The sequence below is a fragment of the Diabrotica undecimpunctata genome, chromosome 8 (assembly GCF_040954645.1).
Source record: "Diabrotica undecimpunctata isolate CICGRU chromosome 8, icDiaUnde3, whole genome shotgun sequence".
Classification (NCBI taxonomy): Eukaryota; Metazoa; Arthropoda; class Insecta; order Coleoptera; family Chrysomelidae; genus Diabrotica; species Diabrotica undecimpunctata.
In genome coordinates, this window is record NC_092810.1 from 114,666,434 (window position 1) to 114,693,186 (window position 26,753).

The window sequence follows — 26,753 nt, forward strand, 5'->3', positions numbered from 1 at the left end:
ATTTTCCAAAAATATATAGTCTTAATACATCGTTGAACAATCTCCTTTCGCTAAAATAAAAAAATCTAATTTCGCCGTTAAAGGGTAATGTGGTAATGTAGAACCCATGAACTTTCTTTTGTAGCTAACCTATTCCAGCTATTACTGGTGTATCATTCTCATAAAAAACCATACTTACTGTCTTTTCCAGCTTATATTTATATAAAGTAGGCAGCATTTATTATTTTCCTTCTATTAATTTGGAAGTAATTTTAGTTCTATAATATTGCTATTTTTTGACCGGAGTCGATAAGGTGAATGAATATCTTCTTCTTCTTGTAGTGCCTATCCATTTCGGATGTTGGTGACCATCATGGCAATCTGTATTTTGCAAATTGCGGCTTTGAAAAGATTTGTGGTTGTTGTGTTTAACGACGTACGTAGATTTTTCAGACAGGAAATCCTTCTCCTTCCTGGTCCTCGTTTTTCTTCTACTTTTCCTTGTAGAATTAATTGCAGCAACCCATATCTTTCGCTGTTTCCCATTATGATGAATGAATATAAAACTAAAATAAAAGAAAAAAACTAGGTCGTAAAAAGGCAGATCATTAAATTAGCGCATTAGGTCTCAATAAAAAAAATTTAAAGTGTTTTAAATAGTTTAATTTAAAAAAAAATTATATAAAGGCACAAAATAAATTAAAAGCAGCATTTATATCTTTAACATATATACAACTATTATACTTTAAGACTAATTACAACAGTGTCATATTAAATATTATGTGTTAATAGGAAAAAAATGTTCTTTTAGGCTCAATATAATCTTCTATATATCCTTTAGGTAGTAAGACCTCTTCGTCATGTGAATATTCGCCATTATGATTGTCGATTTCCTGAAAGCTAAATTTCTGGTCTATTGGTCTTAAGTGTTTCTCGTGAATACTTGGACGATTCATATATTTTAGAGATTCTATAGCATGCTCCAAAACAGGATTTTCTTTCGAAAAGTCAAGATCGTTTGGTTCTAGTTCACCATAACGTGTAGATTCACCTTCAGATCCCTCGACGCTTGCCCTTAAAATAAGTAATAACAATATTATAGATCCAAGATTAGTTTAAAACAAGTGCTAGATCAAAATGAGGTAGGTAATTAAATTATTATATAAAATTTTTCTAGTGGACTAGAACTAAATATTGAAGAAGGTGTCTACAAATAGCTTAACGCGTGCATTACTATGATAAAAGTTATTGGAATCATATCTCAATAGGTATCAATAAAAGAAGTATCAGCGTATTGACTACTATTACTAAAAATACCCACAGATATTTTATCTGTAAAATAAAATTTTTAACTTACTCTAAATATCATTAAAAATAAAATGTATTGAACCGTATACTATCCAACCCCATGCAGTTACACATAAACTGTTCCTCCGTCTTGTCTTTAGCCTAACAAAATCTGCAATCCGCACTTTCTTTCAGTCCCATTATAGTCATATGAGATTCGAGAGTTACGATTATTTGTAGAGAGACAGAGAGAGAGAGAGGGAATTTATTTATTTAACTCTTAGATAAGGAACGCAAGGCGTACTGAACGCGTAATCGTATGGAATTGACCGAAGCCTAAACCGGCACCAGAAAGCTTGCGAGCTCATATTTTATTTCTTCAATAGGTTGAGAGTAATGTATATAATATATCAATAGATTTTTTCAAAATTTATAATTAAAATTTAGTAGATCGATATAGTGTTTCAGTAAATCAGTAAATAAAAGTTAAAATCAGTAGATCTACTGAAAAATTAGTCGATTTAGTAACCCTGCGAGAGTACTAATGGGCAACGTAAAGGCACCAAAACATGGCGGTCACATGGAAACTGGCTACACTTTGCGAAGATTTATAAAATAAGCGTTACCTGTCATCTCTCTTTCCTTGTCTAAGATTTAACTACTTAAATACAAATATTGTTTGTAACAAGTCAAAAATACATATTTTATAAGAAAAGGAATATAAAACGTAACTTAAATATATCACAAATAAGAACACATATTAAATAGAAAATGATTTATGGCAAAGTCACAGTAAGCAGTTCAGTGGATATTTTGCAATGAGTCATATATTCTTCCGAGCAGTAAATGTAATGTAAAAGATATTGTAATATCTTCTAATTGTAATGTATCTACAGCGACTTGTTCGTAAGTAGTGACAGTTCGCGTATTGTGAACGTGAACATCAGACTGCTTTATTAAATGGGCCCGTTTTCTGTGAATTTTAGTCAGAACTTGAAATATCAACAGAGGAGGTAGCCGCATAATTTTGAATTTGATAAAAAAAGGTCGACAGTGTTCTAGATAACTAACCACTGCTAAAATCCTGAGAGCTTTCTTTTGCATTCTAATTCATTGTTGAATTGCCTCGTATCATTAATCCATAGTTTAGGTGAGAGTGGATAAAAAAATTAGAAAACAGAAAAATGCTCACATACTTAAAAGCACGGACGGAAAAATTTGTGATCACGAACAACAGTGCAAAGAATGGGAGAGATACATCACTGACCTTTTTGACGATGCTTCTAGAGAAAATGCTCCAAATACTGCCTGTGACAACCAGTTAGACAGAGGTCCCAGTATACTGAATTCGGAAGTCAAAAAGGCAATACAGCAAGCCAAAAACAATAAAGCACCTGAACCAGATCAAATCCCTGATGAGCTACTTAAACTTTTGGATGAGGAAAGCATTGCCTGCTTAACCACTTTCTTCAACAAAATTTACAACGAAGGAAAAATGCCAGATGATTGGTTAGAGTCACTGTTTAAAACATTACCAAAGAAAAGCAGGCCCACCAAATGCAGCGATTTTAGACTAATCAGTTTGATTTGATAAGTCACACACTGAAGACACTCTTACGAATCATACAAAACCGAGTATTCCTTCTATGCGAAAGTAGGATGGGTAATAAGCAATTTGGATTTAGAAACGGTCTAGGAACTAGAGAAGCACTATTCTGTTTGCGCGTTATATTACAAAAAAGTTGTGAATTCCGAAAGAATGTTTATGTTTGTTTCATCAACTTCGAGAAGGCGTTCGACAGAGTACAATACGATACACTTTTCGATTGCCTACGGGCAGCAGGACTTGACTACTATGATATAAGACTGCTGAAATACTTATATTACAATCAAGTAGCCTCTATCCAAATTGAAGACAGTCTGACTGAAAAAATATCCATCAAACGTGGAGTACGGCAGGGTTGTGTTTTGTCACCCACTCTTTTTAATCTGTACTCTGAAGAAATCTTTAGGGAGGCTTTGGATGACAGACAAGAGGGGATAAGACTAGGTGGGGAAGTAATCAACAATATTAGATACGCTGACGATACAGCCATTCTTGCAGAAAATTTACAAGATCTCCAAACATTACTAAATCTAGTCAGTGAAGCAAGTTATCGGAGAGGCCTTAAAATCAACATTTCAAAGACAAAGTGGATGGCAGTTGAAAAGATCAATATAGATCAAGGTCTGATTTCTCTTAATAGAGAGGAGATCGAAAGGGTAAATCATTTCAAATACCTTGGCAGCTGGTTAAATGTAAATTGTGACTCTGATGAAGAGATAGTAACCAGGATCGAAATATCACGTAAGGCTTTTATGACCTGGAAACAAGTTTTATGCAACAGAAACCTTTCGATGAATATTCGTAAGAAGGTCCTGAAATGTTATGTGTGGTCCATCCTATTGTATGGTTGTGAGACATGGACGTTAAAAACCACAGTGATAAACAAGTTAGAAGCATTCGAATTGTGGTGCTATAGACGAATCCTAAAGATATCGTGGGTTTCGCACACTTTCAATGAGGATGTTCTTCAAATGATCAATTGAGAACGTCTGCTCATAAACACCATAAAGAGGAGAAAAACAGAATACTTCGGCCATATAATTAGAGGACCTAAATACCATCTACTTCGCCTTATAATACAAGGAAAAGTGGAAGGAAAGAGATGGATTGGTCGAAAGAAACTTTCATGGCTGCGTAATATTAGACAATGGTGTGGTTCCACAGTAGAAGAATTATTTCGCGCAGCAGCCGACAGAGAAAGGTTTCAGGAAATTGTAAACATGATGACGGCCAACGTCAATAATGAACAAAAGGGGTCCTAAGACCGAACCTTTTGGGACTCCATGTTTTGCGGATAGAAAATCGGAGAGATGACCTTTAGACACTACCGCCTGGTGTCTGCCACATAGATAAGAAGTTATAAGCTTAAGAGGGATACCTCTGATTCCATAGTAATTTAATTTGTGAAGCCAAATGTCGTGTGAAACGTAGTCAAAAGCCTTCGACAAGTCGCAAAAAGAAATTGCTACGCAATTGCCGCGTTTAAACCCCTTAATTACCTTGCTCACAACATTATATACCGTGTTCGTAGTAGAACTAGCACTTCTGAATCCATGTTTTGAATTGGTAAAATAATTATTGGACTCAAAATAGGAATAAAACTGTTGATTGATAACCTTTTTAATCACTTTCCCAGAAGTAGAAACAATGCTTATCGGCTTGTGATGAAAGGTTGTGAAGTTGCTGAACTGTATAATAAGAAAAACACTAATGCTTAAGTATGCGATGCAGGAAAAGTTATTATTGATGAACGAAAAATACTTAAAACATCGAGTAATTATATAACTGAACCGTTCCAAAATGAAAGGCCAAACATACAGAGCAATGTAAATGAAGAAATGCATGAAATTTTAAAATCTGAAAAAAGTTATTCATGCAATAAAATGAGCCAAAACCAAGAAAGCAACTGGACCAGACAACATCTCAGCTAAACTTTTAACAATGATACAAGAGGAATACATCAGTGCTCTCGTTACGCTTTTTAATGCTGTGTATATTACTGGTGAAACACCTGAGATATGGTTGAGACATGGTTTAATTCTGTTTTTATATATAGATTAATCAGTCTGATAAGCCACACATTAAAAATTTGGATTTTGAAACCCAATTTGGATTTAGAAATGCGCTTGATACCCGTGAGACACTTAAATATAACAAGCGAGTCTTCTACAGCTGGCGCCGCTTCTCGCATCCTAATTTCCAGCGTTTTCTGTCGACGCAATCTTCAGTTGTTAGATCTCTGGCGGTCATTGCATCGTCGACGTCGTCTCTCCAGGATCGTCTTGGTCTACCTCGTTTTCTTCTAGTTGGCGGAATCCATTCTTCTATTTTTTTTGGCCATCTATTTTCAGGCATTTTCTGAAGGTGTCCATACCAGTTAAGTCTTTTGGTTTCGATTGTGTCTATTATGTCTAGATCGATTTCCATTTCTCTCCGAATATCTTCGTTTCTCACCCTATCAAGTCTAGTGAGCTGGCAACATCGTCTCCAGTAGTTCATTTCCATTGCCTTAATTTTTGATTTGTTTCTTTGGTTTATTTCCCAGAGTTCGCCGCCGTACAGCCCAATACTTTCTATTATTGTTTTATAAATTCTTCTTTTATTTTCTTTTATTATTTTTTTATTCCATAATAGTCCGTGTAGCTGTCTGGTGGCTGATCTTGCTTGGCCAATCCTGGAGTATATTTCCTCGCTACTTCCTGCTTTTGATTTTATTTAGACTCCCAAGTATTTAAAATTGTCTTTTGGTTTTATAGTTCCCATTTCGATTTGTAGGCTTTCTGGTTTTTCTCCTACAACTAAGTACTCAGTTTTTTGTATATTAATTGTGAGGCCCCATTTAGTATACTCATCTTCCAGTTTTCTAAGCATGTAGCCTACATCACTCTCGTCTTCAGCTAGAATGGCTGGGTCGTCAGCGAAGTGTATCGTGTACAATCTATCATATCCGATTGGGATGCCCATATTGCAGCACTTTCTTCTCCACACTAAGAGTGCCTCATTTAGATATATTTTGAAGAGTGTAGATGCTATGCAGCTTTAGGCCCTTACTAATAGGAATTTCTCTAGTTAATCTATTTCCAGTTTTAATGTTTGCCGTCATATTTTTGTAGAGCTGTTGTACTGCTTATATGACACTTATTATCTTAAATGTACTCCAAATTGCCACGACTAACGTTTTACTAAAGATATTTTTGTGGCTTTTATCGAATACGAAAAAGCCTTGAACTACATCATGGAATGCTTTTGAACATATCAAGAACCAAAATTATTAATGGTAGAGACCTACGAATCATAGAAAACTTATATCGGAAGGAGAAAACAGTTGTACGGGTGAATGGTAAATTTACCGACGAATGTTACATTTAAAATGCTATCAGACAGGGAAGGATTCTATCCCCTCTCTCATTTATTATCTACTCGAATATAATTTTTAAGCAGGCTATGCAAGATAAATACTTTGTTGTGAAAATTAATGGTGGACTGTTTAATAATGTTAGATACGCTGACGATACTGTTATTTTATGTGATAGTCTCCAGGGCCTTCAAAAGTTATTGGATTCGGTAAATACGACAGGAAAAAGAAATGGGTCTAAAAATAAATTACTCTAAGACAAAATTTAGGATATGTAGTCGCCAACCTCACGACAATGCTTTCCTGCAGATAGATCAACAAGATTAAATATCTGGGATGCTACATTACAGACCAACTAGATCCAAGTAAACAGATAAAATGCAGAATTGAAGCAACTCAGACAACGTTTCAAAAAATGAAATCATTCCACAGCATTGTAACCACAGCTTAAATCTAAAATTACGTCAAAGAATGACCAAATTCTATATTTGGTCAGTGTTGTTACATGGCATCGAGACCGGAACTTTAAAGGCTAATATGATCTATTGTCTAAAGGCGTTCGAGATGTGGTTAATTCTTTTTGTAGAAGATTGCTCTACGTACACTGAATAGGGATTCGGACCAACGAAGCTTTGTTAAATATAGCAAATGCCATTCGTGAGTTGTTTAAAACTATTAAAATATGTTCCGCATACCATGGACAGATAGGGTGAGAAACGAGGAAGTCCTAAGAAGAGCAAATACTGAGAGAGAATTGCTCAGCTTGATCAAGGCACGAAAGATTGGATACCTGGGTCACATCCTGAGAGGGGAAAAATACGCAATCCATCAACTAATTATCCAAGGAAAGATTGAGGGCAAGAGAGGAGTAGGTCGCAAACAAATGTCGTGGCTGCGAAATATAAAGAACTGGACAGGCGTAACTAACACTGGCGAACTTTTGCATGCCGCAAAAGACAGACGTCTGACCTTAAGATTATTCGCCAACGCACTATAGGTGCACGGCACCATAAGAAGATTAAAATATGAAAAATTGGATACCTAGAGGATGTTCTTAAAGAAGATTGGTACATATCTTTTCAGATTATCATAAAAGGTAAGGTAAAATCGAAGACTACAGAGTAATTGGAACGAAGTAGATGTCATAGCTCAAGAAAATTCGCGATTGAACAGGAATGCGCAGTGCTGAGCAACTATTCTGACTAGCTGAAGATCGTTAACAACTCACTAATGTAATTACTAATGTAAGGGAGACCTAATATGGCACCGAAAGAAGATTTATTATTTTTTAGTTTTGGTTAAAATCTCAAGCCATAGATCTTTTTTTCATGGGTCTACACTCAAATGACCTAGAGCCCCAGGTCCTATTGAGCAAAAATCAAAGTTAAAGAGTTATAGTTGACATAGTATAGTAGTCAACAGTAGCATGAAATGAGATTTAATAACAAAAAATTTGATTTACCTGAATCCCTTTTGATCTGCGATGTACCTAACCATAATAATATTTCCATCAGGTTTCACCCAACCATAGCTTCCAATTATTGTACCATCGGCTTTTCTTTCTTCATCTCTGAACTGAATATTTTGTGTATCTGGATCTTCTATTTCGTATCCGAAAGAGTAAGTACCTTGACCATTAGGTTGAAAAGTATTATAGTTCGAATAGTCCAGGACAATGCTGTCTTTGTTTTGTGGTAAAAGGGGAGATGCTTCAATCCATAATACACATAAAAGTATTTGAAGCAATTTAAACTGAAATAATACAAATTACGTTAGATATATCTGGTATTAATCTGGTACTTAATGATATTAATCTGGTACCTAATTCTAGCAACTTAGACATGGAGTAGTCTGGTAGACCCAACTATCTGAAATGCTGTAGCTCCAAAATTACATTGAATATTGTCTGTTTATTTTCTTTAATAAAACAATACACTGTTAAAAAACTTATATTTCTAAATAAACAAATAAATAACAAGATCAAATTAATCGGAATTATCTGCGGCTTGTCCGTTTTTGCAATCTTTACATGTCATAAAGGAATGCGGAATATATAGTGTTGTTTTACATTCAAACAAACTGCGATTGCGATATTGCGATTTTCTATCCGATCTTCGTGGGCACATTTCTCATCGGCGTTTATTCGGGTTTACTTCACTGTCTAAGTGTACGTTTACACAGACCGCTATGGCGCGATCAGCGATGCGATGCTTTGCTATACTATGCGTAAAGGTCGGTACACATATACGAGCCAAACGGTATGCATACAGTATGCGAACGCTATATTCGTTAATGTGTACGGCAGAAAAAACCGCTTGCGTACTGTTTCATCGTGACTCGTCGCGAACCAAATTGTTGCGGTTTATTTCACGACTTCAAAGGAAGCTCGTCTTTCAGTTTGGACGGCGCTTACTAGACGCAGCGAACATTTTATTGTGTCATCAAATCGACATTGTGTGAATGACGTGTTCCTTCCTAGAGAGACGTGAGAAAACAGTAAACTGATTATTGTACATATTTTTATTTTTGTTAAACAAGCAAAAACAGGAACATAAATCAGTACCCAAATTATAAATAAAATGAATCATTTCGCACATGTGTGTTCGTTGTTGGTTTGTCGCTTTCCATGGATCGAGATAAGTATGCGATCAGTACGATGTAGAATATTTTTCAAGGATCTGTACGCGTACGGTACGTATACCGTTCGGCTCGCATATGTGTACCCACCTTTACATAGCAAGCTATTATCTGTGGGTGTTTCAATACAATAATATGCTTGTGAGCTAGCCACCGTAGTCTTTTCTGTGTCGGACGTGACGATGGAAAGAAAACTTAAATATATATTGCGGAAAATCCATTGTTAAAGTACAATATTTTCAAAAAGTGTTAAAATATAAAACGTAAATGGGTTCATAAAATTATTAGAGAAAGGGCGGCAATTGGAGAGTTTCGTCATTTATTAGCTAAACTAATTATGCATCCTGATAGATTTCGAGAATATTTTCGGATGTCTTTAGAAACATTCGACTACATTCAGAGATGTATATCTCCTAACGCAGGGAAAATGCACACAAACTGGAGAAAACCGGTAGGCGAAAAAGAACGGCCTACAATAACTTTAAGGTAAGTTTGAATATTAAAATAGTACATTGAATATTTTCATAAATCTACCAAAAAAATACAGGGAGTCCCGTTCGTACACAATCACAATTCAGGGCTAGAAACTTACTTAGAACCAATTAGATTTCATTGGGAAACATAAAAAGTGGGGTATCTATCCAATATAGTATCGCAATGGTGCAACTGTTATATTATAAAAAATACACAAGAATAATAGAGTAACGTTTTATTAATATACGTACACATTTTTATATTTGTAAATCAGATAGTGTGGAATCTGACGTAGGTGAACCAAACGTAATTCCTGCAACTGTACTCGTATGCGATTGTTCGTGTTGTTGTTGTTGGTTGTGAACAGTACAATTATACAAAAGTTCTTGCTTCTTCCAAAAGAACCACATTTTAGTGTCCTCACGCACTTAAAGGAGGGTAGAAACTCAATAAAAAACGATAATCTTCATCATCATTATGTTTTGAGTTAGTTGCAGAGTCTGGTAACTCTATTTTTTTTCTTCCGAAGATATGAATCGCTCGATATCCAAATCATCTGATTTACGTTTATGCCCTTGGTTATTATTTTTAAAGCGATTACTAGAGGATAACGTACTAGGTTGGGGTTCTTCGATATCTAATGAAGTATTGTCATTGAAAATCATCTGCAGTATATTCATCTGCAAATCTAAGAAAACTAAACTTTTAAAATGTGTCCAAGATGATGTAAAAGAAGAAGGTGTTGCATCTCCCGATTCAGGTTTCGGAATTTTTTTCAGTTCGACCCTAAACACATCCCTTAGAGATTTCTACCGTTTTTTTGGCTGCTTCTTCTGACAGAAAACAAATCGTATATTAAAAATATTACTACGCGGTTTTGTTTGATGATATATCCTACAAAACATTGTCTTTTAGATTCCTTGCACTGGAATGTTTTATAGAAGTTTAACATTCACTTTTCGTTTAGGAGTCTCGACAGTTGTAAATATAGTACAAGAAATTTGTTTGGCAATATGGAAAGTTTTTCTACAAAAGAAATATTGATACATTCCGCTGTACAATATTGGAAAAGACAGAATGTTTTTCCAATTACAAACACCTCAAATAAGCAAGAACATAATGTAGTAACGTTATTACGAATAAACAGTAATTAATACTTACTTGTTACTTGTAACTCCTCTGCAACCTAAACCCATAATTGTTTATTAATTTTTAAAACATCTATATCGCTCGCTAGACATGCGACTACTGGCGATGGAATCAAACATTCTTGAAAATCAAACCGAAGCGCATACTAGCCGCTACTAGCATCCCATCCCCATCGCATCGCACTATTTTAACAAGGCGCTTAAGATACAAGTGTTTGATATCATCGCATAGCAAAGCATCGCATCGCTGATCGCATCATAGCAGTTTGTGTGTACGTACACTAACTGTCTACAGGCGCACTTCTACTTGTGGTAAGTTTACTTAGTGAACGAGGTAGTCTTTCGTTTTATAGTCTTATTTTTTGTTGCTCGTCTATTAATTCCTTCCCAAGTAATTTAATAAAAGCACGCCTTGTCATTTTGTGATCGTTTGTGTTAGTTTCGGTAAATCACGAAAGCGTTTATAGCAGCACTATTTAACAGGTTAAGCGACATCCGATTTGAAATTCGCCGCCTGGGCCACGGCGAACACCGGTCCCCTCTTGACTTTAAAGTTTTTATCATCCTTACCCGGCCGCGAGGACACGATTTTATGCGGTTTTAAGATAGTAATGTGTCCGCTATGGCCCTGCAATATTGAATGTTGAACCAGATTCTATGTAGCAATTCCGATTAGAAAAATCTGGTGTAAAAACCAACTTGAGGTCTTTCATTAAGTATAGAAATTAGAATACCTACAATTGATAAAAAAATGTATGACACAAATAAATTATAGAAATACATATCTATTATAGGTATGTACATACATTTATTTCAAAAAAATTAATGAGTTTTGTGAAATAAATTGAAACATTCCAGATAAAACCTAGGACTATTTTTGCACTGAGCACAATACGTTATTACTTTTTTAACTTTATTTTTATCTATTAGTCGATCCTGTTTTCTCTTGTAACATGCCTTGCAGTACCGTCTATTTTCCCGTGTTTTACAGTCTAATTTTATAAATATGTGAGCATTAAGGTTTATTTTTGCATGACGTGTACGTTCATAAAACTGGCTGGCATCAAATTTTAACAATTCTTCAATAACTGCATATCGAAAATTATTTATGGATATGTTAGTCTGTTCGGCCTCCTTGTAGATGAAATTGGCATTAAAAATTGAAGTACCTAATAAAATTTCTATAGCTATTTTTTTGTACCAACGGACAATTCGTCCCAGCGCCGAACTGTAACTCGACATCTGATCGGATAAATCAATGGAGCGTTTATCTGAATTGTAATTAGTTACCAATTTCGGTTTTTGAATATTATTTCTTCGACGTTGAAGTTAAACCATTTAAGCGTTGCTGCAGATGGATAAAAGCAAAACATCTTTTTTGTCATGCCACTTGACGACACATATTCCTCTTTCTTTTTCTCTGGTAATTACTTCATGTTTTTTAAGTTTTTTATTTATTACTTCGGCTGGATTACCCTTGCAAATTATTTCGCAAAGTTCCGAGGCAATGGGTGTTGTTATCAAAAAGTATGTTCGCTAATGGAATGCTTGTATACCAGTTATCAGTTACACAAATTCTACCAGACCCTAAAAGACCTCGCGACAATTAACACTGGTATTCATAGTGCGTCGCCAGGAAGAGTCGCCGGCGGTTCTTCAGTTAGCGAACACTCCATCGAGATTTCAACCCCTGTTTCATAGTCAATCTTCGGAGAACCGCTAGTGGGCGATCGGTTACTTACTACTCGATATAAAAACATAGATGTATTTGATGACAAGGATCTACAGCAATCGTACTTGTGAACTAGTCGACTGGAGTTACAATTTGCCAAATTTAAATGTAATCGTTTCTACTCATTCATATTAATATTATAATGTATAATATATTCAAGTTTTTAATAATGGTAATAGTATTAAAGCTTTTAATATTGTTTTTTAATATTAATAATAATATTAAGTAATTAAATATTGCGCCTTGTTTAAAAAAAGTACGAGATAAGTAACTCGTTTTTTTTTATATGAAAGTGCAATTTTCTTGCAAATGCTTGGTTTTTTACAAGATAATACAAATTGTATGAAGAGTAGCTAAGCGTTGGGTAGTCAGTGGCGAATCTACGAGGAGAGAAAAAGAATCTTCTGAATTTGCCAATACTTTGACTGAACACACAACCAAGAGAGGATGGAATGTTGTCAGACCATTATCAATATTGAAATATAACCAGTACGTGACAAAAAACGATGTAGAATATGTTGTATCGATAAAACTTAAAAAAACACAATTTACAAATGTGCTGATTGTGACAAAAAAAAACCTGGACTATGCATAGGATATTGTTTTCGCAAATACCATTCAACCAACAGATAGATTGCATTCAGTATATTAGTTTAAATAAAAATTTTATTTTCTAAAGACCTTTTAATTGTTAGCTGATGTCCCACTAACAATTTCTAATTTGATTTTCCATTTTATACACATTGATATGTTATAATTACTCGTACATACATTTATTTTTCTTGATTTGTTTTTTATTTATTGATATTATAATGGGAATAGTGATAGGTTTGTATGGAATTTTGAGTAGTATTGAGCAGGAAAATTTGGAATTTTAGAAAGGGAGAATTGTATTTATTTATTAATTAGTTCAACACAGCTAAGTGAAAGAGCGCCAAACGGTGTAACATAAAATTGAAATCAGTTAAAGTGTTGTTCAATAAGTCTTCTTCGTACAATCTGTCCAATATTTTAAGCTTGATTCGGTATGTGAGGTTCATTATCATCTAGTTCTTCTTCCACATTATCTTGTTCATCATTTACATCATTCACTTTGATCCCAATATTGTGAAGAACTGCACATGCCACAATTATTTCTGGAACTCTTTCCAATTTATTATTTAAACCCCGACTCAAACAACAAAATTTTTTTTCCACAATCCAATCTCTCAACGGTACTTCTCGTTCTAATATGAGATCTGTTATACCTTACTTCTTGTTCAATTCCAGGATTTAAAAGCGGCGTCATTAAATACGGTAAACAAGCATAGCCACTATCTCCAAGAAGAAATCCTGTTAAACTGCCATTCTCGAAACAGTGTTTCACTGAACTATTATTGAAATTGGGTCCACCCACTACTTGGACGTTTATGGAAAAATATATATGTTTCTATATACCTCGGCCATATTCCCTTCAGGACTTTTTATTGGTATGTGGGTACAGTCTATACACCCTGTTACTTTGGGAAAATTGGCAATATCGTAAAACAGCCTTTGGTCCTTTCTCTGGTTTCCGAGACCTTCAGGAAGTTTTATATATGTGGGTAATAGCTGAGCAAGTAGGCGGGAAATTTTAAAAGTGCATCTCGAAACCGTGGGTTGTGAAAATCCTCTAAGATCTCCAGTTACAATCTAAAAATTAAATTAAAATTAACTATACTACGATCTACCATTATATATATATATATATATATATATATATATATATATATATATATATATATATATTATTACATATATCATGTTCTGAAAATATATTATTTAATTTATCCTACCTGAAACTTTACAGTAGCATAAAATCTCAAGGCAACTAAAAGACATAAAATGGGTGGAAACGGTAATCCACATCGATTAATTTTCACCATTTCATCATTTATTACTGGTAACATTATTTCAGTAACTGTTTGTTTTCGAAATCTATACCTTTTTCTAAATTCATTATCATTATAAAAGTGTAATGGATTTTGCATGTCCCTTATATATATCTTCTGGGTACTTGTAATATAACGTTTTGTTCATTTATTTCTCTGTTAACTACATAATATTAATATTAATAATAAGTAAATCGTCCATCGCAAACGTATTTCAAATTGGCGGGCGAACCGCCAGAGCATGCATATACCTTCTCTGGCGAACCTTCGAAAATCTCTAAACAGGGCATGCGTCATTCGAGTGTGAGATGACTGTGAAAGCGACTGGCGCGTACCCAGCGACATGCCAGCGACTGTTCGGAGAAAGATGCTTTACGCTTGCGTCAACCAGGCTGTAGGTCGACTATGAAACATAGATATGGTGGTGAACAGCCAGCGACTCGCTGGAGTCTGACTATGAATACGAACGTAAGATTCCACGTATACCCATTTTGAGTACATAATTTAAATATTTTAATGCCAAATTTAGGGCATTTTTGTGGATTACACTGTTTGAAGAGTAAACGTCCCTGAAACGGTAACATGGCGTCATCGATGCAAAATGTTTTCCCTGGTGTAAATATTTTATAATAGTTGCTTATGATTTGGTCTATAAGTGGTTGCACTTTATACAGTCGGTCTCCTTCTGGATGCTTCAGAAGGACTTCTTCGGAGTTATCTAAGAAGTGCTACATTTTCAGAAGTAACTTAAATCGGTTGCGGCTCATAATATTAAGAGCAACATTATTTCTGAACATCCACTTCGTTGAATAATAATCCCGAATGGAATTCATTCGCACTATTCCCATGTAGCCCAGTAAACTTAGAAATTGTACAATTTCCTTTCGTCAGGTCATCGGACACCTCGATGAATATGGTGTCCGCTCGTTTTGAACGTCTCCGGTGGGCCATGGCGTACACCGGTGTCCATACGTAGTTCGCGCCAGGGCAAAGCGGACACCGGTAAGCGCTCTATTTTTTTTAAATATTAACAAAAAATGGTTCAAATGTTTGGGATTCGTTTTGATTCGTTTGAGATTCGATTAAATGTTAAAATTTTGTTTAATATTGCTTTGGTCCAGGGGAACATTTTGGTGAAAAATCCTTGGCGCTTAACCTGTTAAGAGGGAGAAAAAAATTGTAAGTGGTAAGTTGAATGACTCAGGTAAGTGTAATTATTGGGGGTCTATTTATTTTTCAAATATTGGTACTTTTAGTTAGGTTAAGTATTGGTATATCAATGATGTTAAAAGTTGGCGATACATTTTCCTCATTTGCCGATGCAAAAAAGCCATCTCGGAACTTGAAGAAAGTACATTTACCACGTTCTGGAAACGAGATTCACTTACTATTGTAAGCAGTAGAATTAAGAGGCCGATAGAAAGCTCTTTAATCTATTATCAACTTGTTTATGCATGTAATCATGGTGAAAGGAAGTTCAAGAGCAGTGGGAAAAAAATTCGGCAGTCTTGGACATTCAAAGAAGATTGCCTAGTACATGTACAATTCAAGGCATCGTTAGATGGAAATGCGTTAGAAATAATGTCAATTCAAACTCAGCACAATCATCATACCTCAAAAGTAAGCATATAATTATTATCAACAGCTTTTGATTATATTTCACTTATTTCATTTTTTGAAATTGGTACAAATGTTTTTATAACATTTTATATTTTCATTTCATATCTAATTTTAAGGTTTTTACATGCACATACCCCCAGTCAAAGAAAACTTTGCAGCAACATGAAGGAAAGTGTAAAGGAGTTTTTAAATATGAAAGCAAACAGAAATACGTTACAACAAAAATTGCAAGAAGAAACTCGAAAAATTATTACTTTGCAAGATTTAACCAATTTGAGAAGAAATAATCCAACAAAAACCGAATGTTTGGATAACTGCTAAATGTGCGCAAAGCAAAATATGGTAACCTGAACTATTCTATTATCGTCAAATTGATCAAAACCCAATAGCTACTATTATTTTTAGGTGCCCATTCAGCTGTTTTGCTGGATGAAGAAAATAATTTTAAAGGCCTTTCTATTCAAAATCCAACCATGAAAAATACAATGAATGCATTTCCAGAATTTCTAGCAGAGGACGCTACATATAAATTTCTAAAAAAAGGATTACCTGTGTTCTTATTATTGTAAAAGACGATATTTGTCAAACTGAAAGAGTGGGAGTTTGCATGCTAGCATCAGAACATGAAGAAAGTTTCACCTGGTTTTTAGAAACATATAAACGCGAAAATCCATCATGGATCAATGTGAAATGTGTAATGACAGACAAGGATTTACATAAAAGGGAAGTAATTAGAAATTGCTTTCTTAATATAAACCTTATTATATGTCTTTCACATATTAAAAATCTTTTATCGAGAAATTTTATGCAATAAAATGGTGATCACCTCAAGTGAGCGTACACTTAGTTTAGAACTAATTCAAAAATTAGTATATGCTAAGACAGACTAAGATTACAAAAAATATTTAAAAGGACTAGAAGATAGTGTACCTCGAACAGTGTATGAGTATTTCATGAAAAACTGGCACGATACCAAGGATGAGTGGAATTTAAAAAAAAAATTTAACAATTTTTTAAATAACACAAATAACCGCCTGGAATCTATTAACGCTACATTAAAATCAGTTATAACCAAAAATAGTCCTTTGGAACAGTTTATAAACAGCTTGTTTACAACTATTTCAAGTTTAGAGACAGAGAGGGGTCATAAGGCAGTTTATGGTATTTTTAAGAAACTTGTTGATATGTTTCCGGAAGATTCTGACGAAAAAAAATATTTTACATTGCTCACACTTGAAGCCTCAAAGCGTGCTTTAAGAGAAATTCGTAATTCTAAACAAATTAGAGATATTATAATTTTTGCAGACGGTGATTACATCATTACTGATAGTCAGGATTCCACAAATACTTCTGTTTCTTCGCGCAACTGTATAATCTATGATTCAATGATTTTACCCTGCAAGCATATTTTTGCATTGAGACGGCATTTGCAATTAGAGCTTTTTGATAAAACGATCATAAATCATAGATGGACAATGGACTATTCTAAAAATAATCAACGAACATTAACGTCTTTGATTAAAGAAAACGAATACGAAAAACGAAAACAGAATATGAGTTACCAAGTAGATCTAATGATAATATATCTATATCATTGACCACACAAGGGTATCGACCACCAAGTTTCTATGCACAAAGAAGAAAAAAATGTTTTTTGTTATGCAATGAACTAGCAGATTAGCTGCACAACGTACGGGCATGTTATTTAGCAAAGGTTTAATCTATTAAAAAATCTCAAAACACTTTGGGCCAATGATACTGCTGTTCTACTTACACCTATAGATGTTACAGACGAAAATGACACGCAAGTTATTATTGACAGTAATGATGAAGTTGTATTTGAAAATAACACGCAAGTTATTATTGAAAGTAATGATAACGTTCTATTTGAAAATGACACGCAAGTTATTATTGAAAGTAATGATGAAGTTGTATTTGAAAGTGAAAATAAGTTGTGTGGTGAAGTGGTTCGTCAAGAGATAAGTAGGGTAGATAACGTGGAGGGGAATATACAGGATTCAAGTCCAGAAAATGAACTTCTTATTACTCACCAAACTCTTCAAGTGAACGATGTTACTTTGTCGACAATTAAAATGCCCGTGGCAGTAAAGAAACAAGGACACCCAAAAGGATAAGGCCTGACAGCAATAGGATTACCAAAGAAAAAGAAAAGAACCCCAAAACATTTCCAAATAAATCCAGGGTTCCATTCCAAAGAAAGGATTAAATTTCTATAATTATTTTTTTTCTTAGTTTACAACAGATTTTACAATCAATTAAGACTAAGTTAATTATGTATTTATCATTACCCATAAGGACCCACTTTGTTTTCTTTTTCGTTTATAGGAAAATCTTCTAATATTAATAAATTCTTTATCAGAAATTGATACTAAGATGGCCAGCCTCCAAGCGAACGACAGTCGAAGAAAATGCCGTCAAACGCATTATAAGAATGACGTCATAGCTGTTAACGGCATTATAGTGCACTACCGTTTGACGGCAGTTTAAGTACAACGTTTTTGTTATATCAGTATTAATTACCAGATAAAAAGTAAAGGAGTAAGGGCCATATTCACCAACAACAAAAAAATCTACAAAATAGTTATTCCACGAATAAAAGACGAATAAGATTGTTTGAAGTTGTTGAAATGAAATTGATACAATTTATTCTACGCATAAAGTTAATCTTCGAATAGTGGTTTACTCAATTGTTGTTGGTGAATATGGGCCTAAGTAATAATAATTTTTACTTGTTCATACATATTAGACCAAATAAGTTAATAAATTACTCAAAAATCAAAAAAAACTTACCGGTCACAACAAATATATCTCTTGTTTGGTCTGGTAGAGACTGAGAAGCCAGGCGTTCCTCAACGGTTAAAATTGCTCTGACTACGGATGCCTCGACTCAACGCAGGCAGATACTCGCCGCGATAGCGTAGTTGGAGTAGGTACATATAAATGGCGCTTAGATATTTGAACCAATGGGTCTACTAGACCCCACCAGACTAACTCAGGGTTAAATAAACACTTTTAAGATTTATTTCTTAGAATAAATAAATACAAGTTTCTTTTAAATATCATTTAAGGTAACTCAATCAAAAAAATACATTTACTAACTATCGATCACCAAGACTAAATCTGAGTTTTTCTTATTTGTTAACTTGACTTAAGTTTTCTTACCATTGCAAACTTAGTTGTATGGCACATCTAGATTTTGTCTAATTATTTTTAAATTTGATCTTGTTCAGGTTATTTATCATACTTTTTCTATTAAAAAACATTTATTTTCTTGATGTAGTATGTTCATCACTTTCTATTTTATTTTTTTTTGTTCTATGTTTTGTATTTTATTTGGCAACTCCAAGAAAGGGTCAATTTCGTGTCGACCACTGAGATAATTAATCGCTTCAGGTTTTTAGTAGCTAATAATCGACTTTTTGAAGCTCTTTCTATATATTTATTGTAAATATGTTGTTTAAGACTTTTAGCACTTTCCGTCACCGCTGTAATTATTTTATTCATTATCGTCTCATTTTTATATTTTTCCCAAACTAGTTTTTATTTGTAAAATGTTTTTTATTGTTTGTTGGTAGTATTTGTTTGTTCTAATCAATAATTTATACAATTTAAAATTATATGCTTAATGTCTATCATATTGTACATGACAAATGTAAAAGTTTTCTCTATATTTCTCCCATAATTTTGGCTTTGAAATAAGTATAAGTTTACTCCCAAAATGCAGGGTGCAAGACCAAAAGGAAGGCCACGGAAAAGATAGGAGGATGAAGTGGCAAAGGACGCGCAAAATTTGCTAGACGTGAGAACCTGGAGAAGATCGGCGCGGGACCGACAAGGTTGGAGGCATAGTTTGGAGGAGGCCAAGGCCCGATTTGGCCTGTAGCGCCATTGAAGACAGAGAGAGAGAGAGATAATTTTGCAAATTCCTTAATGCGATCTATTTTCTATTATTTCTGTAAATGCATTATTAGCGGTACAAACCTTCTATACCATTTTAGAAATTTTACATCCATTTTATATTACATACGTCGCTTACAAAGTAAACATTTTTATAAACTTTAAATTAAATGTATAAATAACGGAATATTAACAAATATAAAGATTTTATATTGATTAGGTAATTTAATTTAGAGTGGGCGAGAGATTTTTTTATTAAACCAAACATAAAAATGAATATTCAAACACCAGAGGTCGATAATCTGGCCAATTTGATGTCATTAGATGTGATTTAGGATTCAGAACAAATGAAATCTTATAAATATGTATCTTTATGATTATAATATATGTTTTGTATATATATATATATATATATATATATATATATATATATATATATATATATTCGGAAAAATTTCCGAGGTCAGGTAAATGAAAATTACTAAGTTCTCGGGAAAAATCACGTTGGGAACATTGTTATAACAACCCTGACATTATCATCCTTCTGGCCTACAAATGTATTGCTACCATCATTCTAAACTCTTCTAATTATTTCGACAAAATGTTCGAACTTCTTAATTTCACAGATCACAAAGGCGTCCTAAACGATCCCACCACCTATCTAAAAAAAAACTACCAAATTCATCATAAATAAGTCTACTCTACTTCGAGACATTAAAAAAACTCACCTTATCCTTACAACCATTAGATGAAAACGCTTTGGCCTTTGTCAAAAGGTCTGTCCATTTCATTGATATTCTGAAAAACTTTTCTATTTCACCCTCAGATATACTAGTTAGTTTTGACATTGTTTCTATATTTACCAATATTCCTATTGATGGAACCATTTCCATCTTGGATTCTAAACATTAAATCCCAAAAGACACATTACCTCTTGTAAAACACTGCATGTCCAATATATACTTTTTATTCTAAAATTATTTCTATCGTCAAATCAAAAGTGCCCAGTGGGATCCCCTGTCTCCCGTAATAGCTCATATCTACATGAAACATTTCGAAACAACAGTCCTTTCCTCATCAAATCTCAAATCCACCTGCTGGTTAAGGTATGTTGATGGCACCTTTATTATTTGCCCCATGGTAAAGATACATTAGATCTCTTCTTCTCCCAACTGAATGAAATACATCGCAGTATTTAATTCACGATGGAAGTTGAGTCTAAAGCGTATTTGTCATTCCTTGGTGTTCTTATTCAGAAACACCCACCTCAGTTTTTCATTTTCCTTGTAACGGAAACCATCCCATACAATCCGTTATCTCAATGCCCAGTCACATTATCACCCCGCCCAACTTAATTTAGTTATTAACACTCTTGTTTCCTATTCCATAAGACCACAATCGCAGATCATCCAATCCACGTATCTACGAGATACCTTATTTCAGGTACCCAAGAACATACATAGGACAGACAAACCGATGAATCCACAACTGTATTTACAAAAATTCTCTATCTGTGAAATATTTCGATACCACTTCAGCCCTTGCATCAACATCATATTCAGACAACTCAGGTCACAAAATAACTTTTGAAACAGCAAAAACCATCGCTTCTATCCACTCCTTAAAATCGAGAATTATCCTTGAAGCAATTGAAATTTAAAAACGCTCTAATAGCTTAAACACGTGCGATAACACTAAAAAACTGCCGGCAACATGGCGACCGCTGCTTGAGCGACCCAATGCGCCAAGCAGTCCTGCTTAGACCAATTCAGCACATACCGTTCCAGCGCATACTGAGGGTATAAAAGCAGCTACAAACGCTAAGTCTCGTCGTCAGAAGAGGATAATATGACTAAAGCGCCTCATGCTACCCTGAATTTGAATCAGTTAGGCTACCATGTTGGAATTATATTACCGAGGAAGAGCATGAAGAGCATTTGACTGATAGTTGTGCCCCTATCGCGCATCAGAGTGCTATAGGGGGAAAAGGGATAGTCTGGAGCATTGGAGTGGCAGAATTATTACACCTCGCTCCAGTGAATTGTTACACAAGAATGTAATTCTAAGTGGTGAACGAGTCTCACAGGCTGGGTTCAATTAAATTGCATGCTTAAGACTGGTCGTCACTCGACACTTAGAAAGATTGAGACCTTAGTGCCGTTTGACGGTTCTCGTATTTCTGGAGAACAAGATACTGATACAGCCTTTTATTTTAGGATAAATATTGGCCTAATTGTGTTTAATTATGATTAAATATTAATCCAATTAATCTAATTAATTGGCAGCATTTCTTTGGTCAAGGTCTCATGTTGGGTGTGGTACTGATAAGATAAGATAAGCGAGTTTTCTAAATATTATTATTAAAGCTTAATACTTTTCTAATTTAAATTTGGAGTTTAAAAAAATCATTTGGTTTTTAAATGGTGTTTCAACTTTGGCTTGTTTTATACTTGGAGAAAAAGATCTCTCAAAAAGATCCCAACGCCAAATTGCTTCCAAAATCCCGGTTTCAAAAACATCGGTGGCAAATACTGCACGAACATTGCAGGATAACGTATCCTTAACACCAAAACATAAGGGTAAATGTAAGAGAAAACAAGTTATTGCATTAAGTGGGGTTCGAAATATAGTCGAAGTTTTAAAAAAGAATGTATTAAAAACTAATAAACCAATTAAAGAAAAGTTTACTGAAACAGGTATCCACCTGTCGGCCCGTACAGTGCGTGGAAAATTAATGGAGTTGAGGTTCAAAAGTCGACGTTCAGGTAGAAAACCTCTTCTTACAGAAAATATGAAAAAAAAAGACTGTCTTGGGTAAAAAGATACGGCAAGTTTACAGTAGAAGACTAAAAAAAGATTTGATATGGCTTTATATTAAAACATGATTGAAATAAAAAAATTTCGTTTTTCTTTAACAGATTTGCTTCAGTTCTTTGAAATTCTAAACTAAAAACACTATATATTAAACGAAGAACAGAAGAAAAGTATTTACCTGAATGTGTTGTTAAAACACACAGAGAGGAGTCAGGCAAGGCTGCATACTATCACCTGCATTATTTAACGCTTATTCTGAAGAGGTTTTTCGAGAAACTCTGGAAGATGAAACAGTCGGCATGAGAGTAAATGGAGAATGATGTTGTTATTAGATATGCAGATGATACAGTAATAATAGCCGATAGTTTACAAGACCTAGAAAGACTCATAAGTAAAATAGTAATGTGTAGTAGGGAGTACAGACTCTCGCTCAATATCAAAAAGACGAAGTTTTTGAAAATTTGTAAAAATAATCATAATACTAACGAAATCTTGACAGTAGAAGGCCAGCAGATCGTAAAAAAGTACACTTACCTAGGAATACTTATAACAGAAAATAATGACTACACTGCAGAAATCATAGTCAGAATCGAAAAAGCACGTTCTAATTTTATGAAAATGAAAAAGGTCCTATGTGGCAAAGATTTAACATTAGCTCTTAAAGTACGCCTAACAAAATGTTACGTATACAGTGTACTATACTATGGAGTGAAATTATGGACGTTAAATCTAGACACAATGAGACGACTTATCGCCTTTGAAATGTGGACCTATAGAAGAATTATGAGGGTTTCCTGAGTAGATAGAGTTACGAACAATGAAATATTGAGAATAATAGGTAAAGAGAACGAAGTTGAACTTACAATAATTAAAGAAAGAAAGCTACAGTATCTCGGACATGGCATTCTGCGACAAGGAAAGATAGATGGCAGAAGAAGCATCGGAAGAAGACGAATTTCATGGCTCAAGAACCTGAGAGAATGGTTTGGATGCAGCTCAAAACAACTTTTTAGAGCTACTGCGTCAAAAATTAAAATAGCTATAATGATTGCCTATGATGGTTGGCTTGTTGCAACTCATTCTTCAGGGCAAGGTATTTGGAAAGAGAGGACCAGAGAGAAGAAGAATATCTTGGCTTTAAAACCTGAGAAAGTGGTTTAATACATCGACAACCGGACTATTCAGAATAGCAGCAAGCAAAGTTAGGATAGCCATGTTGATCGCCAACATCCGGAACGGATAGGCATCGTAAGAAGAAGAAGAAGAAGAAGATGATTGCCAACCTCCGTAGCAGAGATGACACCTGATGAAGAAGAAGAAGAAGTTAAAACTCTAAAACATGCAACAAAAATAATGGTGTGATATACAATTATCGGTAAAGGACTTCAAATTATTACGGGGATAATGCGACGAGATCAATATATTATATCAATATTGAAGAATATACTGATACTCTAACTGTATGAATGGTTTCCTATCGATGAATTTATATTTATACAAGATGGAGCAAGCAATATGTCGTAATGTTAAACCAGTGAAAACATTTCTAGTTGAGAAGGGTATTCCCCTCTTGGACTGGTCAGAAAATTCTCCTGATTTTAATCCCACAGAAAATGTTAGGGAACTTCCAAAACATGAAATTCTCTATAAAAAAGTCACCAACTAAATTGTTTTAATTAAAAAACTAATATATTATTGAAACCACAACGACAAATTAGAGCAAAGTGCTTTTAACAGCATTCAAATTATGCCAAGGACTAAAACTGTACAAGCAGTCGTCAAAGCTAAAGGGGACTCAACAAAATATTTAAAAAATATAAATATGTAACATGTTCTAATGTTTTATTGCTTTCTTTTATTAATTATATTGTAATTACTGTATTTTATATAAAAAAATTATATCTAAAAATAAATTTTTAAACAAAAATTAGTGAAATAGTTAATTTTTTTAAAGATTCATACGCGGTCATAATAATTTGGCCAGGGACTGTATATAATATGTGTATATACATACTAATTTTTAAATTTTTATGCAGAAATGTACGAAAATGTTTTACACCCCTTATAAAATGTAAAATTAAGTTTAATACATTTTATATTTCTTAATATCAACATTTTATTTATTATTCCAAAGAAATAATCTACAATATTTTAATTACTTAAAGACCAATCTGTATATTTCTATTATTCTTAGTGCTTTAAGATCAGATAAAAGTGTATTAAATTATTTTAGAAAAATAAATTTACTTTCTAGCTATTTAAATAAAAATATATTGCATTTTTTTTAAGTCCGATTAAAAGCATTCAAAATGTATTTAAATTTTTTTGACAAAAGTTATAGAGTTTTTAGGTTGTGTCATAAAAATATAGCTTTACAGTAATAGCAAAATGCGATAATTTCATATAGAGGTGATATTATATTAACAATTATAAATAAAGTAAATATAAAAACTTCCCAAATTTATTCAAACAATATTAAATACATACCGGAACCCTCAAAATATCCATTTAAACAATCACAACACACAAGATTTTAGTGCCTGAACGATTGCAACATTTGCGAATTTCATAGAGAGGTCAGTTCGGCACACTTTAGCGTCTTATATTCCTCCTACTCTTTCAAACTTATAAGATAAAGAGATACCACAAAATTACTTCTCATTTGGGCGTATCGATGTTTATCAAAATCAAGTAAGTACGTCGACTTCGTAAATATTTTCTGAAGTCTTCACGCCGTTTAATATTAGTAACAAGAAACCGGACATTTCTAAAGAGTAAAAAAGTAGTATTGGCTACCCTAAATAATTATAATGAATAATAAAAATTGTCAAATAATGATTACTTACTATTTGCTTACTAATTATTTAAAATAAAATTTTATAGTATACTACCCTACAAAAGTAGGTGCCAAAAAATTTCTGTCCGGTAGGTGCCTTTTTTAAGTGTGGATACAAAAAAAAGTCACACGGGGCCAAATCTAGAGAATACGGTATACAGTTTGTAGGCCAATTCGACCAATTTTGCCATGCCGATGGCGTAGGTATGAGTGGGTCCGTTGTAAGGGTAAAAGAGCACTTTTTTCTTCGCTAAACGGGGTCGTTTTTATGCAATTCGACGTCGAATCTGCCAAATATGTGACAAAACAGTCACAGTTTTATGACTGTTTTGTCATTCTCCAGGTAGTTGACGTAGATCACCCCTTGTGAATCCCAGAAAATAGTGGCCATCACCATTCCGGTCGATAGGACAGTCTTCGCCTCCTTCGTTCGCCGCCACTGTTTCTTGGTCCCTGGTGTGTACTAATGGATTTATGTTTGTCAATGGTTACAAGACAATATAAAAACTACTTCGGCTTACACTTAAATAGCGCCAAATGCTGCTCTGAGTTGGTCTCACGTTTAAGCTTGTTGTCGGAAGTGAGCAAACGCGGCGAGAGCTTTCCCATGCCCAAGATTTTATGCAAGATATGACATACGAGGTCTTTTATGATGTTTGCTGTTTCAGCTATCTCTATCTTACGTACCTTCAGTCGGCGGGCTGCCAATATGAGAACGTAAATTTTTATCATGTTATTCTCCATGGTAGCCGATTTTGGGGCATCTGGGCGTGGCTTGTAAAAAACTGACGTGCAACCTCGTTCACACACACACAGTGGTCAACCCTGCCCCTAGGAACATGTGTATATCATTGTAAGAGTGGGATCCACATGTCCGAAGATCAAACCGGTCACACTTCGCTAGTCGAAGTGGTACCTATCTGACCCCCAGGCTTTTCCTCCACCCCTCTCATCGTGTGACTTTCGTGAGGAAGCTTATGATCTGAACGTTACTTAAGGTGGCCTGGGTAATGAGACACCCTCTGTTTTTATTGACTGTGGTTAAGCCACCTAACTGTAGGGGTAGCCATATGTAGGCTTTTCTCCCTATTTACTTTACTGACTCTATAGAAGTTACTCTAACTTTACGTCGGGACTTAGCGTGTGTTCCGACCACGGAGTCGCCAGCCTGAGCTGACGACTCCATGTCCGGAAAAAAGTGTGTGCCCGGCCACTCAGCCGCCGATTTGGCAAAATAAATTTTGTTCTCCTCGCCGGCTGAGCATTAGAGTGGGGTCCGGCCACCAAGCCCATGTATGCCGCACATTACCTCAGTGCTCGGATTTCTCGAATAGATCATAACACTTGATCTGCCTTAAGGGCCTAGTCCGCGTTGCGGTATGTAGAAGGCCTGACGGACTCCTATATTTGAGTTTGTGAGTTTATGTTTACGTTGAA

At 34.5% G+C, this 26,753-nt stretch overlaps 1 protein-coding gene across 2 annotated transcripts; it reads right to left on the reverse strand.

Moving 5' to 3' along the window:
* Positions 1-626: 626 nt before the first annotated feature.
* Positions 627-25,104, reverse strand: LOC140447882 (uncharacterized). Of its 2 annotated transcripts, XM_072540793.1 has the most exons (4): positions 24,968-25,069; positions 20,395-20,567; positions 7,690-7,979; positions 627-1,053 (listed from the first exon to the last, which is right to left on the reverse strand). In XM_072540793.1, exons 2-4 carry the CDS (start codon positions 20,557-20,559, stop codon positions 765-767), a joined length of 744 nt encoding a protein of 247 aa, XP_072396894.1. In that variant the 5' UTR covers positions 20,560-20,567; positions 24,968-25,069; the 3' UTR covers positions 627-764. The 2 variants fall into 2 exon arrangements, with proteins under 2 accessions (XP_072396894.1, XP_072396895.1); XM_072540794.1 differs by lacking the exon at positions 20,395-20,567 and having other exon boundaries at positions 24,968-25,104.
* Between the last annotated feature and the right edge of the window lie 1,649 nt (positions 25,105-26,753).